This window comes from Notolepis coatsorum (assembly GCF_963971535.1).
Source record: "Notolepis coatsorum genome assembly, chromosome: 12".
Taxonomy (NCBI): domain Eukaryota; kingdom Metazoa; phylum Chordata; class Actinopteri; order Aulopiformes; family Paralepididae; genus Notolepis; species Notolepis coatsorum.
In genome coordinates, this window is record NC_140176.1 from 86,496,634 (window position 1) to 86,517,128 (window position 20,495).

Here is a 20,495-nt window from a genome sequence, read left to right on the forward strand (position 1 = left end):
CTGGCATCAAGCCTGGTTTTGAGTGTTTGTGAGAGAGAGAAGTTTAAACTCAATTTAAAGGTTCTTAGTGTACGCACTACCAGGAGAAGACACTGCATTTCCATAATGTGGAGTGAAACTCTGGAACAGTCGGAATGTTGTGCTAAAGCAATGTCCAAACATGAGACAATTCAAACTGAATTATAAAGAAATAATTTTCACAAGGTACAGGATGAGGAAGGGATTTGACATTCACAGGTGTTTAATTATTATCCTTTTTTTCATGTTTTATATATTTTTTTCTTTTTTGCATATATATATATATATATATATATATTTGTTTTGTAACGTTTTAAATTAGTACATTTATTTTTAGTAGTGGAAAAGGGGTAGGATTAAATGAGTGTATAATTCTTCCTACTCCTTTTCGAACATGTACATTTAGTTATGTCTTTTTTTTATTTCATTGCTAGAGATCAATGATTTGTTTTTGTTTTAAATTGTTTACATGTTCGAAATAAAGATTTAAAATAAAAAAAATATGTAAAAGAGAAAGCAAAGCAGTGGAGCCCATGTGCTTTGGCACTTCATGGCATGTTTTACTTTTTACTTTGTTATGGCATTTCTCTAATAGGTTACTCATCACTTTGCATATCACTATGCACTATTGCATATCACTATGTTAAAAGTTTGGCTGAACAATCATAGTGGTGAAAAAGAGCTATGATATACCGCATAAAGCAGCAGAACTGGAATGCTCTCACATTACATTTTAGATTCGATTCGATTCAAATGTATTGTCATTATACAGTGGGGCCGACGCACCTTGGGGCCGATATAATTTGATTTATAAAAAATAAAATAAAGTTTGGTCAATGACCGGCCCATAAAGCAGGGACAGCTGCCCATTTGTTCATTTTGCCTGATTTGTTAAAACATGCACATGTACCTCAATTTGAAATGCCTGCAGTATAATATAATATAAAAGGAACTAGGGATGGCACCAATCCGATACTCAGTATCGGTATTGGTCCGATACTGGCCAAAATTCACAGGATTGGATCCGATACAGGCCGTAAAGCATGCCATCACGTGAACAGTAGTAGCGTGACAACAACGTTAGCATTAGCTAAACGTAAGTCAACTTGTTAGCAGTGCGCCGCGATCATGTCAGCTGTGTGGAGTTATTTTAAGCTCAAAGAAGAAAAAGGCAAAACAGCCTGTGGTGTTATGCTAATGTGTGTGCATTAATACGACACAGAGTACAGGCCACCGTACTGGGGTCGCAGACAGGTACGCAGGGCAGAGTAGACTAAGAGCAGATAATAACGGACCTGTATGATGGAGCTAACAGAATGAAGACACGCACAAACAAATACAGAGGACTCGCATGTATACTTGTGGAATAACACGACACAGCCGAGTGTAATATCTGCGACGCAAGTATTTCTAGGGGTGGCAGCAACACTGGAAACTTCAACACCACACAACACTTGCAGATTAATCATGGAAAGGGAGTATGCCGAGTTCATATGTGCAACGAATGCCAAGAGGAAAAGTTTTGTCGCAGCAGCTAACATAGCTGGAAACCATTCAGAAGCGAGAGAAACTCCCTGCAGACAGTAACAAAGCAAAGCTGAAGAAAACCGAGAAAATAACCACATTTATTGTGCTGGACGACCAGCCCCTTTCTGTTGTTGAAAATGTAGGTTTCCGACGCTTAGCCTCACTTCATGTTGCCAAACCGTTATTATCTCTGACATGGCTATCTCAAATAAGTACAATGTTGCGTTTCTTTTTCAAATGTAGCCAAGAGTAAAGACCCTAACCCTATCAAAACAGCAGTCAAAGTATATTTTCAGCACTATGTTTGTTTACCAATGATTGGAAACTCTCCACGCATTGTACCGGTAAACAGACGTTTTAGACGTGAGGACAGGAAGCAGTCATGAAATCGTTGTAGTCTTATTAACGTATTAACTAAATAATTTGAACAAAATAAAAAGCAGCAGCACTATTGCATAACTGAGTCATGTGTGGTATGTATTTCTTCCTTTAGGGGAGTTTTTGATGTTTTATAGATGGCTAGGTTAAACACAGGTTTTTGTTTTTTAAGGGAGTATCGGATGGGTATTGGTATTGGCAGATACTCAAGGCTGTGATATCAGTATCGGACATGAATAAGTGGTATCGTACCATACCACCAAACTGTGTTGTAGTTGTTTAGCGTTGATTTCATCCATGCAACTATGTTGGTGGTTATTGTTTATTGACTATAGAACTGTGTTGGTGTTTAATTTTTATTCCATACATACAACTCTGTTTACCTTTTATTATTGACTTAAATTGTTAATCCCAATCCAATGTGACTACCATCACAAAAGTGATGCTACTTAACCCACCTTCTCGCTCTCATACATTGACAAAACCAATGAGGATATGAGGACATGAAAATGGACATTTGTGAAATGTTCAAGTTCCTGAAGCATGTAATGTGTATTGCACTTTAACTTTTTGAATGTTTAATGTTTTTAACATTTGTGATATTTGAATGTTCCTGACGAAGCTTGTAACCTACCGTGCCAAATGATTGATGGAGCTAGAGCCCCGGGAGTCGGTGTTGTATTTGTACAACACTGTGTACTTCGGCGCACACCTCACATATCGGCATGTAACTCGAGAACCGCTGAACGGATTGTGTCACCTGAAATGGCTATCGACAGGCAACAAATAGGGCTTTAATTCGATATATATATTGAATTAAAATATATGCAGACCCGAGCCGGTAGAGGTCGCCAAAGTGCAGGTGGGAAAATCACATGTGGGCCCTCGCATGTTAACATGTTTTACTTTTGTGATATTTGAATGAATTGAAGAATATTTTTGTTGACCACTTGAAAAGATTGTAATAAAAACATTTCTTCAGTTTTCTTTTGTCTGAACTGCATTGTGTAACATTTTAAATAGACTTATAACTACTCTCATCATTTGGGGCGACCATTTGTCATGCAGGGTAACCAATGATTGTCAATCATCATCATTAGGTGGCTTCTTCGTTCCGAAGGTTGCCTATCACTCTCCAACCCATTCTGTCCCCACTTCTTCTCTCCAACTCCGTGACTCCGCCTCTCACTCCACTCCAATCATAGACATCGTCTACCCAGCCTCTTCTTGGTCTTCCACTTCCTCTCTTTCCATCCACCTTCCCCATCACCACCTTCTTGAACATCTCCCCGCTGGATCCTCTCAGAACATGCCCGCACAACTCCATCTTTCTCTTTTTCAACCTCTCCAGCAGCTGTCCCCCTTGCATATCCGCTCTTCTCAGTACCTCCTCATTCTTGATCTTATCCTTCCATGTTATCTTCAGCATCTTCCTCAGTGTCCACATTTCAAAAGAGTCTATCATCCTCTTTGCCTCTTCATTCAGCGTCCATGCTTCTGCTCCGTATGAAAAGACTGACATAACATACGTTTCCAAAATCCTGGTCTTCGTTTTCAACTTATGTTTCTTCTCAATAATTCTTTATGGTTCCAGAATGCGCCCTTTGCAATTCCGGTTCTTCTCTTAATGTCCATGTTAGCTCTTCCACCTTCACTGATCCAGCTTCCAAGGTACATGTACTCCTTCACTTGTTCAAGTTTTTCTCCATCCACCTGTATTTTACAAACAGTTCCTGGTGTTTTTTCAATGATCATTACTTTAGTTTTCTTTGTGTTTAGTGACATTCCATAGTTTTTGCATTCGACATTCAGCTTATTCATCATGTCCTGTAGATCTTCTTGACAGTTACAGACTATAGCAGTGTCATCCGCGTATCTTATATTGGTGATGTTCTCTTCGCCAAGTTGTACTCCTTTCCCTCCTCTCAGACCTTTTTTCATCAGTGATTCACTGTACATATTAAAGAGTACAGGGGACAAGATGCATCCTTGTCTTACACCCTTCTCCACCGGGAAGTCTCTTGATTTCTCCTTTCCTATTCTAACATTAGCCTTCTGCCTCCAGTATAAGTTGGCAATTATTCTTCGGTCAGAAACTGGTATTTTGAATTCTTCCATTGTTCTCATCAATGTTGTATGTTCAACTCTGTCGAAGGCCTTCGTGAAATTGATGAAGCAAATATACAGCTTCTTCTGTTGGTCTATCGATTTTTCACTAATGATTCTGAGTTGGCAGATTGCATCTCTTGTTCCTTTTCCTTTGCGAAAACCCATTTGGCTATCCGAGAGCTGATGTTCAATTATGGGTTCTATTCTGTTCTTGATGATTTTCAGGAGTACTTTTGATGCATGACTGCATGACAATAACTGTACTAAATTCAAAATAGAATATCCATCAGTTTTGGCTCAAATATTAATCACTGGTATACTATGCTTAAGTGGATACTATCTGTACACATTTTAAATCAGTTTTATGGGTTTTAGAGCATATATGGGTATTGTAACTGCATTACGAGGGAGACACTGCCATTATAGAATAAACTTGTGAAATCATGGTTTACAAAAAATTAAAGGGCACACAAGCCTGTCTTTCTTAAGATGTATATTTAATTACTGATACCTGTTAAAATATTAGTAATGTTAAGGAAATATATAAATTTTAAGATAAATGACGGTCGCCCCAAATTACTTTTATTAAGGCCATGTCCTAGTAATTCAACTTTAAAAACACAAAAATCTCTTAATTTGGGTTTTTTGCATAAATGCATGTATACACTACATTCCAAATGTTTGAAAAATGGCCAAATATATCCGTATTTTTTGTATTTTAAAATTGGCCTATTGAAAAGTCTTATCCGTCAATGTGCTCAATTAATCGTTCCAGCAACAGTAGGCTTCTATTCTTCTAATGACTTGTTTTATTAGGAGATCATGGATATGTGCTGGCCCCCTGATTGATGACCCCACTCACCAACCCCCAGACGGAGCAGGAGGTGGCCGACAATGAGAGCGACGCACGCACTCAACCTCCACCGGCGAGCGCAGCATCGGACTGCTGAAAAGACGCTGGATGTGTTTGGACGCAGCAGCTGACACACCTCAGACAACCCTGAGCCCACTGTTCCTCCTCCAGTGGCCAGCATCTCTCTCCTGTGTTTTTCAATCCTTTTTTTGGACTCTGATTTCACCTGTTAACTTGTCCGATGACGTTTTTTGGGTGGCCTTGTATGTGTATTGACACTACTAAATAAGATCTCACGCTAAGAAGTCATGTTCTACTCCTTACAACAGTTCTGCTTTTACGGTGCACCATGCGCCATGTACTGTATATACCATGTATACATATAAAATTACATATTATGTAATTATTCTTACCGTATATCCAAATCTGTCTGCACATACCTGCATATAATCCCTTTTACATATCTTTAGATACTATATATCTACCCTTTTACATATCCCTTACCTACTCTTACTAGTTACGCTGCTGGCCAGTATGACTTACTACTATAGGGTCTTTATACCTGTATCTTAATACTACAACTCTACAAATGTCATACCCAGTTTAATCACCTGTGCATTGTATGTTATTATTGCACTTTACTGTTACATTTGTACTCTGGTTAGATGGCAAACCCATTTTCGTTGTATTGTACATGTGCTGTATAATGACAAAACATTTTAATCTAATCTCATTTTAACAGTCGCAAATTGCTTTGGCGCTACCTGTTGAATATTTTCTGCACGCGGTGCAGTGGTTGCGTGCCTTATAAGGAGCTGGCGGGGCGATTCTGTATGCAAATTCAGGTGTACGAAAATGTGCTTTCAATTTAAGAATGAGTGACATTCTCATTCAGGGGATCGCAACTGAGAACACTTTCGCCATTTACGAACACATGCCTTTTCATGCATTGAAAAAACAAGTCATATCATATTGTAATCGCCCTAGTGGCGTTTTGGATGGGAAGGGATTAGGAAGTCAATCAGCTGCCTGGGAAGACTGGGAGTCTTTTCCCTCAACACGTGTTGTGTTTCTTGTTTTTTTTCTTCTTTTTAATCAACATAAGCGTCACTAGTTTTCGTTTTTACAGTTTCAGTTTTGTAATTTCTTTTGTGTGTTTTTGCTGTGTCCTACCTCTTGGTTAGCATCTGAAAACAACACGTCCCAGAAGCCACCAGGATGAGCAGCAACAGGGGGATTGTGGGAATAATAATGTACACCAACAGCATGCCTAGAGATAAACAGACAGATACAGGAGGAAAGATATTATAATATACATTATATCAGATCATTTAAAGTGAGGTTTCCATTCAAATATTGTAATGCTGGTTGGAATGTCACTGGTCCCTGGCTGTAATTTAACACTATGCTTTGCTTCATATCACAGCTGTATATTATGTACCACTACGCTTTGTTTCACATCACAGCTGTATATGTGCCACTACGCTTTGCTTCATATCACAGCTGTAGATATATACCTCTACACTTTATTTCATATCACAGCTGTATGTGTACCTCTACGCTTTAGTTATCATAGCGGTATATATACCGCTACACTTTCCCTTCCTGGTCGTTGCGCGCATTGCCCCACTGTCGGCCTGGGGAGGGTGTACAACTACCACATTCCTCCTCCAATACATGTGGAGTCACCAGCCGCTTCTTTTCACCTGACAGCGAGGACTCTCACTGGGGGAATGTAACGTGTGTGGAGGTTCACGCTATTTCCCCCAGATCCCCTCCCCACTGAACAGGTACCCCGACCTGCGACCAGTAGGAGTCGCAGTTTACAACGACCATGACACATACCCCACCGGCTTAACACTGCCAATTGTGTTAGTAGGGACGACTGACCAAGCCGGAGGTACCGCTGACAGCTGTATTCGATCCCAGAGTCTCTGCGGTGGTAGGCGAGTGCTTAGTCCACTGCACTTCCCAGACGCTCCTTCACTTCAGCATTTTGAAGGCAATTCGGAAGCCTGTTACAGTCATTCAAGCCAATATAAGCCAGTTTATATCTGAGATGGAACGTATTTAGAACAGAGATCAAAGACTTTAATGGGAAGTCATGTGGTTATGTGAAGATGATTCTCTAGACATTCAGAACTGAATATTCTCACAGAACACTGGAATCTGGATATGTGTTTCCAATGTGAAGATGTCCCTATGTCTACCTACCAAGTAAACAGTAAACCAGTCAGCCAGCCGGTCGGTCAGACTGTTACCTGAGGCTCTCCAGCCATAATAACATGTGTGTTGTCCTCATAATAACATGTGTGTTGTCCTCATAATAACATGTGTGTTGTCCTCATATTACCATGTGTGTTGTCCTCATAATAACATGTGTGTTGTCCTCATAATAACATGTGTGTTGACCTCATATTACCATGTGTGTTTTCCTCATAATAACATGTGTGTTGTCCTCATAATAACATGTGTGTTGTCCTCATATTACCATGTGTGTTGTCCTCATAATAACATGTGTGTTGTCCTCATAATAACATGTGTGTTGTCCTCATAATAACATGTGTGTTGTCTTCATAATAACATGATTGGGTTGTCCTCATATTACCATGTGTGTTGTCCTCATATTACCATGTGTGTTGTCCTCATAATAACATGTGTGTTGTCCTCATAATAACATGTGTGTTGTCCTCATAATAACATGTGTGTTGTCCTCACAATAACATGTGTGTTGTCATCATAATACCATGTGTGTTGTCCTCATAATAACATGTGTGTTGTCTTCATAATAACATGATTGGGTTGTCCTCATATTACCATGTGTGTTGTCCTCATATTACCATGTGTGTTGTCCTCATAATAACATGTGTGTTGTCCTCATAATAACATGTGTGTTGTCCTCATAATAACATGTGTGTTGTCCTCACAATAACATGTGTGTTGTCATCATAATACCATGTGTGTTGTCCTCATAATAACATGTGTGTTGTCTTCATAATAACATGATTGGGTTGTCCTCATATTACCATGTGTGTTGTCCTCATATTACCATGTGTGTTGTCCTCATAATAACATGTGTGTTGTCCTCATAATAACATGTGTGTTGTCCTCATAATAACATGTGTGTTGTCCTCATATTACCATGTGTGTTGTCCTCATAATAACATGTGTGTTGTCCTCATAATAACATGTGTGTTGACCTCATATTACCATGTGTGTTTTCCTCATAATAACATGTGTGTTGTCCTCATAATAACATGTGTGTTGTCCTCATATTACCATGTGTGTTGTCCTCATAATAACATGTGTGTTGTCCTCATAATAACATGTGTGTTGTCCTCATAATAACATGTGTGTTGTCTTCATAATAACATGATTGGGTTGTCCTCATATTACCATGTGTGTTGTCCTCATATTACCATGTGTGTTGTCCTCATAATAACATGTGTGTTGTCCTCATAATAACATGTGTGTTGTCCTCATAATAACATGTGTGTTGTCCTCACAATAACATGTGTGTTGTCATCATAATACCATGTGTGTTGTCCTCATAATAACATGTGTGTTGTCTTCATAATAACATGATTGGGTTGTCCTCATATTACCATGTGTGTTGTCCTCATATTACCATGTGTGTTGTCCTCATAATAACATGTGTGTTGTCCTCATAATAACATGTGTGTTGTCCTCATAATAACATGTGTGTTGTCCTCACAATAACATGTGTGTTGTCATCATAATACCATGTGTGTTGTCCTCATAATAACATGTGTGTTGTCTTCATAATAACATGATTGGGTTGTCCTCATATTACCATGTGTGTTGTCCTCATATTACCATGTGTGTTGTCCTCATAATAACATGTGTGTTGTCCTCATAATAACATGTGTGTTGTCCTCATAATAACATGTGTGTTGTCCTCACAATAACATGTGTGTTGTCATCATAATACCATGTGTGTTGTCCTCATAATAACATGTGTGTTGTCCTCATAATAACATGTATGTTGTCTTCATAATAACATGTTGTCCTCATAATAACATGTGTGTTGTCCTCATAATAACATGTGTGTTGTCTTCATAATAACATGTGCGTTGTCTTCATAATAACATGTGTGTTGTCTTCATAATAACATGTGTGTTGTCCTCATAATAACACGTTGTCCTCATAATAACATGTTGTCCTCATAATAACATGTTGTCCTCATAATAACACGTGTATTGTCCTCATATTAACATGTTGCCTTCATAATAACATGTGTGTTGTCTTCATAATAACATGTGTGGTGGCCTCATAATAACATGTGTGTTGTCCTCGTAATATGTTGTCTTCATAATAACATGTGTGTTGTCCTCATAATAACATGTTGTCCTCATAATAGCATGTGTATTGTCCTCATATTAACATGGTGTCTTCATAATAACATGTGTTGTCTTCATAATAGCATGTGTGTTGTCTTCATAATAACATGTGTGTTGTCCTCATAATAACATGTGTGTTGTCCTCATAATAACATGTTGTCCTCATAATAACATGTTGTCCTCATACTAGCATGTGTATTGTCCTCATATTAACATGTTGTCTTCATAATAACATGTGTGTTGTCTTCATAATAACATGTGTGTTGTCCTCATAATAACATGTGTGTTGTCCTCATAATAATATGTTGTCTTCATAATAACATGTGTGTTGTCCTCATAATAACATGTTGTCCTCATAATAGCATGTGTATTGTCCTCATATTAATATGTTGTCTTCATAATGACATGTGTGTTGTCTTCATAATAACATGTGTGTTGTCCTCATAATAACATGTGTGTTGTCCTCATAATAATATGTTGTCTTCATAATAACATGTGTGTTGTCTTCATAATAACATGTGTGTTGTCCTCATAATAATATGTTGTCTTCATAATAACATGTGTGTTGTCTTCATAATAACATGTGTGTTGTCTTCATAATAACATGTGTGTTGTCCTCATAATAGCATGTGTATTGTCCCCATAATAACATGTTGTTCGCATAATAACATGTGTGTTGTCCTCATAATAACATGTGTGTTGTCCTCATAATAACATGTGTGTTGTCCTCATAGTAACATGTGTGTTGTCCTCATAATAACATCTGTATTGTCCTCATAATAACATGTTGTTCTCATAATAACATGTGTGTTGTCCTAATTTTTTTTTTATCCACTTTTTCTCCCATTTTCTATATTTTCTCCCATCCCAATTTCGTATCATCCAATTCAACCCTCCCCTGTCACGGACGCTGTTTCTTGCCTCCCACAAGCCGGCTGCAATGTGGACTAAGTCATACATAGCACGAGTCCCCTCCGGTACTTGAGGTAACAGCAGTCGCATCTTTTCACCTGTGCAGCTCGATCTCTCAGTGGCGAGGAGTAACGCATGGGAGGCTCACGCTGCCCCCGACACTTCCTGATTCTACTGCGCAGGCGCACCAACCGACCTGTAGGAGTCGCTGTCCACAACGCCCGATCCCCACCCATCAGTTTCCCACCCCCTAATACGGCCAATGTGTATTAGTACGGACGACCAGCTAAACTGAAAGCAAATGTGGAGCGCTGGGCTCGAACTGACGAGCCCAGCGTCTCCAGCATTTCGTGGCGAGCGCCTTGCCCACTACGCCACGTAGCCGCGCCCTGTGTGTTGTCCTCATATTAACATCTGTGTTGTCCTCATAATAACATGTGTGTTGTCCTCATAATAACATCTGTGTTGTCCTCATAATAACATGTGTGTTGTCTTCATAATAACATGTGTGTTGTCTTCATAATAACATGTGTGTTGTCTTCATAATAACATCTGTGTTGTCCTCATAATAACATGTGTGTTGTCCTCATATTACCATGTGTGTTGTCCTCATAATAACATGTGTGTTGTCCTCATAATAACATGTGTGTTGTCCTCATAATAACATGTGTGTTGTCTTCATAATAACATGTTGTTCTCATAACATCTGTGTTGTCCTCATAATAACATGTGTGTTGTCTTCATAATAACATCTGTGTTGTCCTCATAATAACATGTGTGTTGTCCTCATATTAACATGTGTGTTGTCCTCATATTAACACTTTGATCGCCATGGTTAAATTCATAATTTACCATCCCTAGCCAGCTCTATTTGTCTATGGAGAAGTTCCCCTTCTTTGCAGGGCTATAACTTTTTAAATTCTATTGCTAAATTAACATTATTATGGCCCATTCAATGTCCTATATCCATTGTTCAGGGTGTAGCAACGTTATACTTTTTCATTCACATATTCATACTAAAATATGGTCTAAAGTATAAGTATGTTTTTATCGTTTTCTGCAGCTTTCTCCAGAACTTGATTTATAGCCCCAAATGCATTATATTGATGATCAAATACAGTTTGGTAGCGATCGGTGCCAGATGAAAAAATTTCAACTGGAGGTACTTCTAGAAGTTACTACGTATGATCTGATGATGACCGGATGAGCAGGGGGTCGGTTATAATTCCGTGGACAACGTTATATCATTCACCTAGTGTGGGTCATATGATCATCAGAGCAGTTTATATGGAACACGTTAGAAAATAACGCTGGATCTTACCGTATCTTCCTCACGCCGTTGGACGATCAGCTTGGAGTAGACAGTTTTCGATTATGGGATGTTGATCTAGATGAACCATTTCCAGGTTGTATAATACTATATACGTCCAAATAACATTGTTTATTGAGTTAGAGCGAGCGATTGATTATCTAGTGTGTCGAGATAGAGTCCGGCTAACGATCGCGAGTGCCCGGACGAAATATGGATGAGCACTTCCTGTTTGGCGCGTCACTTCCTGTTGGCCGATCTGCCGATTGGCCACCAGATGGCGCTCTTGAACCGTTAGAGAGTTGAGTGGAGATCAGCAGTATATCTCAGGACCCCGGAGGAGAAATATGATTTCGATCACAGATTTTTGAAATATTGATATCAAAGACGAGTTACGGCGTCTTCGGCAGAATGAGCATTGCGAGCAAAGACGAGTTACGGCGTTCCCGGCGATTAAAGTGTTACATGTGTGTTGTCTTCATAATAACATGTGTGGTGTCTTCATAATAACATCTGTGTTGTCCTCATAATAACATGTGTGTTGTCCTCATATTAACATGTGTGTTGTCTTCATAATAACATGTGTGTTGTCCTCATATGAACATGTGTGTTGTCTTCATAATAACATGTGTGTTGTCCTCATATTAACATGTGTGTTGTCTTCATAATAACATGTGTGTTGTCCTCATATTAACATGTGTGTTGTCTTCATAATAACATGTGTGTTGTCCTCATATTAACATGTGTGTTGTCTTCATAATAACATGTGTGTTGTCCTCATATTAACATGTGTGTTGTCTTCATAATAACATGTGTGTTGTCCTCATAATAACATGTTGTTGTCCTCATAATAACACGTGTGTTGTCTTCATAATAACATGTTGTCCTCATAATAACATGTGTGTTGTCTTCATAATAACATGTGTGTTGTCCTCACAATAACAGGTGTGTTGTCCTCATAATAACATGTGTGTTGTCTTCATAATAACATGTGTGTTGGCCTCATAATAACATGTGTGTTGTCCTCATAATAACATGTGTGTTGTCTTCATAATAACATGTGTGTTGTCCTCATAATAACATGTGTGTTGTCCTCATAATAACATGTGTGTTGTCTTCATAATAACATGTGTGTGTTGTCCTCATAATAACATGTGTGTTGTCTTCATAATAACATCTGTGTTGTCCTCATAATAACATGTGTGGTGTCTTCATAATAACATGTGTGTTGTCCTCCTAATAACATGTGTGTTGTCCTCATAATAACATGTGTGGTGTCTTCATAATAACATCTGTGTTGTCCTCATAATAACATGTGTGTTGTCCTCATATTAACATGTGTGTTATCTTCATAATAACATGTGTGTTGTCCTCATAATAACATGTGTATTGTCCTCATAATAACATGTTGTTCTCATAACATGTGTGTTGTCCTCATAATAACATGTGTGTTGTCCTCATAATAACATGTGTGTTGTCCTCATAATAACATGTGTATTGTCCTCATAATAACATGTGTGTTGTCCTCATAATAACATGTGTAGTGTCTTCATAATAAAATGTGTGGTGTCCTCATAATAACATGTGTGTTGTCCTCATAATAACATGTGTGTTGTCTTCATAATAACATGTGTGTTGTCTTCATAATAACATGTGTGGTGTCCTCATAATAACATGTGTGTTGTCCTCATAATAACTTGTGTGTTGTCCTCATAATAACATGTGTGTTGTCTTCATAATAACATCTGTGTTGTCCTCATAATAACATGTGTAGTCTTCATAATAACATGTGTGTTGTCCTCATAATAACATGTGTGTTGTCCTCATAATAACATGTGTGTTGTCCTCATAATAACATGTGTGTTGTCTTCATAATAAAATGTGTGTTGTCCTCATAATAACATGTGTGTTGTCCTCATAATAACATGTGTGTTGTCTTCATAATAACATGTGTGTTGTCCTCATATTACCATGTGTTGTCCTCATAATAACATGTGTGTTGTCCTCATAATAACATGTGTATTGTCTTCATAATAAAATGTGTGGTGTCCTCATAATAACATGTGTGTTGTCCTCATAATAACATGTGTGTTGTCTTCATAATAACATGTGTGTTGTCTTCATAATAACATCTGTGGTGTCCTCATAATAACATGTGTGTTGTCCTCATAATAACTTGTGTGTTGTCCTCATAATAACATGTGTGTTGTCTTCATAATAACATCTGTGTTGTCCTCATAATAACATGTGTAGTCTTCATAATAACATGTGTGTAGTCCTCATAATAACATGTGTGTTGTCCTCATAATAACATGTGTGTTGGCCTCATATTAACATCTGTGTTGTCCTCATAATAACATGTGCGTTGTCTTCATAATAACATGTGTGTTGTCCTCATAATAACATGTGTGTTGTCCTCATAATAACACGTGTGTTGTATTCATAATAACATGTTGTTGTCCTCATAATAACATGTGTGTTGTCTTCATAATAACATGTGTGTTGTCCTCACAATAACAGGTGTGTTGTCCTCATAATAACATGTGTGTTGTCTTCATAATAACATGTGTGTTGTCCTCATAATAACATGTGTGTTGTCCTCATAATAACATGTGTGTTGTCTTCATACTAACATGTGTGTGTTGTCATCATAATAACATGTGTGTTGTCTTCATAATAACATCTGTGTTGTCCTCATAATAACATGTGTGGTGTCTTCATAATAACATCTGTGTTGTCCTCATAATAACATGTGTGTTGTCCTCATATTAACATGTGTGTTGTCTTCATAATAACATGTGTGTTGTCCTCATAATAACATGTGTATTGTCCTCATAATAACATGCTGTTCTCATAACATGTGTGTTGTCCTCATAATAACATGTGTGTTGTCCTCATAATGACATGTGTGTTGTCCTCATAATAACATGTGTATTGTCCTCATAATAACATGTGTGTTGTCCTCATAATAACATGTGTATTGTCTTCATAATAAAATGTGTGTTGTCCTCATAATAACATGTGTGTTGTCCTCATAATAACATGTGTGTTGTCTTCATAATAACATGTGTGTTGTCTTCATAATAACATGTGTGGTGTCCTCATAATAACATGTGTGTTGTCCTCATAATAACTTGTGTGTTGTCCTCATAATAACATGTGTGTTGTCTTCATAATAACATCTGTGTTGTCCTCATAATAACATGTGTAGTCTTCATAATAACATGTGTGTTGTCCTCATAATAACATGTGTGTTGTCCTCATAATAACATGTGTGTTGTCCTCATATTAACATCTGTGTTGGCCTCATAATAACATGTGTGTTGTCCTCATAATAACATCTGTGTTGTCCTCATAATAACATGTGTGTTGTCTTCATAATAACATGTGTGTTGTCTTCATAATAACATGTGTGTTGTCTTCATAATAACATCTGTGTTGTCCTCATAATAACACGTGTGTTGTCCTCATACTAACATGTGTGTTGTCCTCATATTAACATGTGTGTTGTCTTCATAATAACATGTGTGGTGTCTTCATAATAACATCTGTGTTGTCCTCATAATAACATGTGTGTTGTCCTCATATTAACATGTGTGTTGTCTTCATAATAACATGTGTTGTCCTCATATTAACATCTGTGTTGTCTTCATAATAACATGTGTGTTGTCCTCATATTAACATGTGTGTTGTCTTCATAATAACATGTGTGTTGTCCTCATATTAACATGCGTGTTGTCTTCATAATAACATGTGTGTTGTCCTCATATTAACATGTGTGTTGTCTTCATAATAACATGTGTGTTGTCCTCATAATAACATGTTGTTGTCCTCATAATAACACGTGTGTTGTCTTCATAATAACATGTTGTTGTCCTCATAATAACATGTGTGTTGTCTTCATAATAACATGTGTGTTGTCCTCATAATAACAGGTGTGTTGTCCTCATAATAACATGTGTGTTGTCTTCATAATACCATGTGTGTTGTCCTCATAATAACATGTGTGTTGTCCTCATAATAACATGTGTGTTGTCTTCATAATAAAATGTGTGTTGTCCTCATAATAACATGTGTGTTGTCCTCATAATAACATGTGTGTTGTCTTCATAATAACATGTGTGTTGTCCTCATATTACCATGTGTTGTCCTCATAATAACATGTGTGTTGTCCTCATAATAACATGTGTGTTGTCCTCATAATAACATGTGTGTTGTCCTCACAATAACATGTGTGTTGTCATCATAATACCATGTGTGTTGTCCTCATAATAACATGTGTGTTGTCTTCATAATAACATGATTGGGTTGTCCTCATATTACCATGTGTGTTGTCCTCATATTACCATGTGTGTTGTCCTCATAATAACATGTGTGTTGTCCTCATAATAACATGTGTGTTGTCCTCATAATAACATGTGTGTTGTCCTCACAATAACATGTGTGTTGTCATCATAATACCATGTGTGTTGTCCTCATAATAACATGTGTGTTGTCTTCATAATAACATGTTGTCCTCATAATAACATGTGTGTTGTCCTCATAATAACATGTGTGTTGTCTTCATAATAACATGTGTGTTGTCTTCATAATAACATGTGTGTTGTCTTCATAATAACATGTGTGTTGTCCTCATAATAACATGTTGTCCTCATAATAACATGTTGTCCTCATAATAACATGTTGTCCTCATAATAACACGTGTATTGTCCTCATATTAACATGTTGTCTTCATAATAACATGTGTGTTGTCTTCATAATAACATGTGTGGTGGCCTCATAATAACATGTGTGTTGTCCTCGTAATATGTTGTCTTCATAATAACATGTGTGTTGTCCTCATAATAACATGTGTGTTGTCCTCATAATAGCATGTGTATTGTCCTCATATTAACATGGTGTCTTCATAATAACATGTGTTGTCTTCATAATAGCATGTGTGTTGTCTTCATAATAACATGTGTGTTGTCCTCATAATAACATGTGTGTTGTCCTCATAATAACATGTTGTCCTCATAATAACATGTTGTCCTCATACTAGCATGTGTATTGTCCTCATATTAACATGTTGTCTTAATAATAACATGTGTGTTGTCTTCATAATAACATGTGTGTTGTCCTCATAATAACATGTGTGTTGTCCTCATAATAATATGTTGTCTTCATAATAACATGTGTGTTGTCCTCATAATAACATGTTGTCCTCATAATAGCATGTGTATTGTCCTCATATTAACATGTTGTCTTCATAATGACATGTGTGTTGTCTTCATAATAACATGTGTGTTGTCCTCATAATAACATGTGTGTTGTCCTCATAATAATATGTTGTCTTCATAATAACATGTGTGTTGTCCTCATAATAACATGTTGTCCTCATAATAGCATGTGTATTGTCCTCATATTAACATGTTGTCTTCATAATAACATGTGTGTTGTCTTCATAATAACATGTGTGTTGTCCTCATAATAATATGTTGTCTTCATAATAACATGTGTGTTGTCTTCATAATAACATGTGTGTTGTCTTCATGATAACATGTGTGTTGTCCTCATAATAGCATGTGTATTGTCCTCATAATAACATGTTGTTCTCATAATAACATGTGTGTTGTCCTCATAATAACATGTGTGTTGTCCTCATAATAACATGTGTGTTGTCCTCATAGTAACATGTGTGTTGTCCTCATAATAACATCTGTATTGTCCTCATAATAACATGTTGTTCTCATAATAACATGTGTGTTGTCCTCATAATAACATGTGTGTTGTCCTCATAATAACTTGTGTGTTGTCCTCATAATAACATGTGTGTTGTCTTCATAATAACATCTGTGTTGTCCTCATAATAACATGTGTAGTATTCATAATAACATGTGTGTAGTCCTCATAATAACATGTGTGTTGTCCTCATAATAACATGTGTGTTGGCCTCATATTAACATCTGTGTTGTCCTCATAATAACATGTGCGTTGTCTTCATAATAACATGTGTGTTGTCCTCATAATAACATGTGTGTTGTCCTCATAATAACACGTGTGTTGTATTCATAATAACATGTTGTTGTCCTCATAATAACATGTGTGTTGTCCTCACAATAACAGGTGTGTTGTCCTCATAATAACATGTGTGTTGTCTTCATAATAACATGTGTGTTGTCCTCATAATAACATGTGTGTTGTCCTCATAATAACATGTGTGTTGTCTTCATAATAACATTTGTGTTGTCCTCATAATAACATGTGTGTTGTCCTCATAATAACATGTGTGTTGTCTTCATACTAACATGTGTGTGTTGTCATCATAATAACATGTGTGTTGTCTTCATAATAACATCTGTGTTGTCCTCATAATAACATGTGTGGTGTCTTCATAATAACATCTGTGTTGTCCTCATAATAACATGTGTGTTGTCCTCATATTAACATGTGTGTTGTCTTCATAATAACATGTGTTGTCCTCATAATAACATGTGTATTGTCCTCATAATAACATGCTGTTCTCATAACATGTGTGTTGTCCTCATAATAACATGTGTGTTGTCCTCATAATAACATGTGTGTTGTCCTCATAATAACATGTGTATTGTCCTCATAATAACATGTGTGTTGTCCTCATAATAACATGTGTATTGTCTTCATAATAAAATGTGTGTTGTCCTCATAATAACATGTGTGTTGTCCTCATAATAACATGTGTGTTGTCTTCATAATAACATGTGTGTTGTCTTCATAATAACATGTGTGGTGTCCTCATAATAACATGTGTGTTGTCCTCATAATAACTTGTGTGTTGTCCTCATAATAACATGTGTGTTGTCTTCATAATAACATCTGTGTTGTCCTCATAATAACATGTGTAGTCTTCATAATAACATGTGTGTTGTCCTCATAATAACATGTGTGTTGTCCTCATAATAACATGTGTGTTGTCCTCATATTAACATCTGTGTTGGCCTCATAATAACATGTGTGTTGTCCTCATAATAACATCTGTGTTGTCCTCATAATAACATGTGTGTTGTCTTCATAATAACATGTGTGTTGTCTGCATAATAACATGTGTGTTGTCTTCATAATAACATCTGTGTTGTCCTCATAATAACACGTGTGTTGTCCTCATACTAACATGTGTGTTGTCCTCATATTAACATGTGTGTTGTCTTCATAATAACATGTGTGGTGTCTTCATAATAACATCTGTGTTGTCCTCATAATAACATGTGTGTTGTCCTCATATTAACATGTGTGTTGTCTTCATAATAACATGTGTTGTCCTCATATTAACATCTGTGTTGTCTTCATAATAACATGTGTGTTGTCCTCATATTAACATGTGTGTTGTCTTCATAATAACATGTGTGTTGTCCTCATATTAACATGCGTGTTGTCTTCATAATAACATGTGTGTTGTCCTCATATTAACATGTGTGTTGTCTTCATAATAACATGTGTGTTGTCCTCATAATAACATGTTGTTGTCCTCATAATAACATGTGTGTTGTCTTCATAATAACATGTTGTTGTCCTCATAATAACATGTGTGTTGTCTTCATAATAACATGTGTGTTGTCCTCATAATAACAGGTGTGTTGTCCTCATAATAACATGTGTGTTGTCTTCATAATAACATGTGTGTTGTCCTCATAATAACATGTGTGTTGTCCTCATAATAAAATGTGTGTTGTCTTCATAATAAAATGTGTGTTGTCCTCATAATAACATGTGTGTTGTCCTCATAATAACATGTGTGTTGTCTTCATAATAACATGTGTGTTGTCCTCATATTACCATGTGTTGTCCTCATAATAACATGTGTGTTGTCCTCATAATAACATGTGTGTTGTCCTCATAATAACATGTGTGTTGTCCTCACAATAACATGTGTGTTGTCATCATAATACCATGTGTGTTGTCCTCATAATAACATGTGTGTTGTCTTCATAATAACATGATTGGGTTGTCCTCATATTACCATGTGTGTTGTCCTCATATTACCATGTGTGTTGTCCTCATAATAACATGTGTGTTGTCCTCATAATAACATGTGTGTTGTCCTCATAATAACATGTGTGTTGTCCTCACAATAACATGTGTGTTGTCATCATAATACCATGTGTGTTGTCCTCATAATAACATGTGTGTTGTCTTCATAATAACATGTTGTCCTCATAATAACATGTGTGTTGTCCTCATAATAACATGTGTGTTGTCTTCATAATAACATGTGTGTTGTCTTCATAATAACATGTGTGTTGTCTTCATAATAACATGTGTGTTGTCCTCATAATAACATGTTGTCCTCATAATAACATGTTGTCCTCATAATAACATGTTGTCCTCATAATAACACGTGTATTGTCCTCATATTAACATGTTGTCTTCATAATAACATGTGTGTTGTCTTCATAATAACATGTGTGGTGGCCTCATAATAGCATGTGTGTTGTCCTCATAATATGTTGTCTTCATAATAACATGTGTGTTGTCCTCATAATAACATGTGTGTTGTCCTCATAATAGCATGTGTATTGTCCTCATATTAACATGGTGTCTTCATAATAACATGTGTTGTCTTCATAATAGCATGTGTGTTGTCTTCATAATAACATGTGTGTTGTCCTCATAATAACATGTGTGTTGTCCTCATAATAACATGTTGTCCTCATAATAACATGTTGTCCTCATACTAGCATGTGTATTGTCCTCATATTAACATGTTGTCTTAATAATAACATGTGTGTTGTCTTCATAATAACATGTGTGTTGTCCTCATAATAACATGTGTGTTGTCCTCATAATAATATGTGTATTGTCCTCATATTAACATGTTGTCTTCATAATGACATGTGTGTTGTCTTCATAATAACATGTGTGTTGTCCTCATAATAACATGTGTGTTGTCCTCATAATAATATGTTGTCTTCATAATAACATGTGTGTTGTCCTCATAATAACATGTTGTCCTCATAATAGCATGTGTATTGTCCTCATATTAACATGTTGTCTTCATAATAACATGTGTGTT

The 20,495-nt window shown here is 36.7% G+C and overlaps 1 protein-coding gene across 1 annotated transcript in view; it reads right to left on the bottom strand.

Annotated features, from left to right (window-relative positions):
* Nucleotides 1-20,495, bottom strand: part of chodl (chondrolectin) — a gene marked incomplete at both ends in the record, with an annotated part of 96,522 nt that overhangs the window by 2,704 nt on the left and 73,323 nt on the right. The window contains one exon of the mRNA XM_084325928.1: nucleotides 6,059-6,155. Coding sequence (XP_084182054.1) covers nucleotides 6,059-6,155 — 97 coding nt within the window. The remainder of the gene's footprint in view (nucleotides 1-6,058; nucleotides 6,156-20,495) is intronic.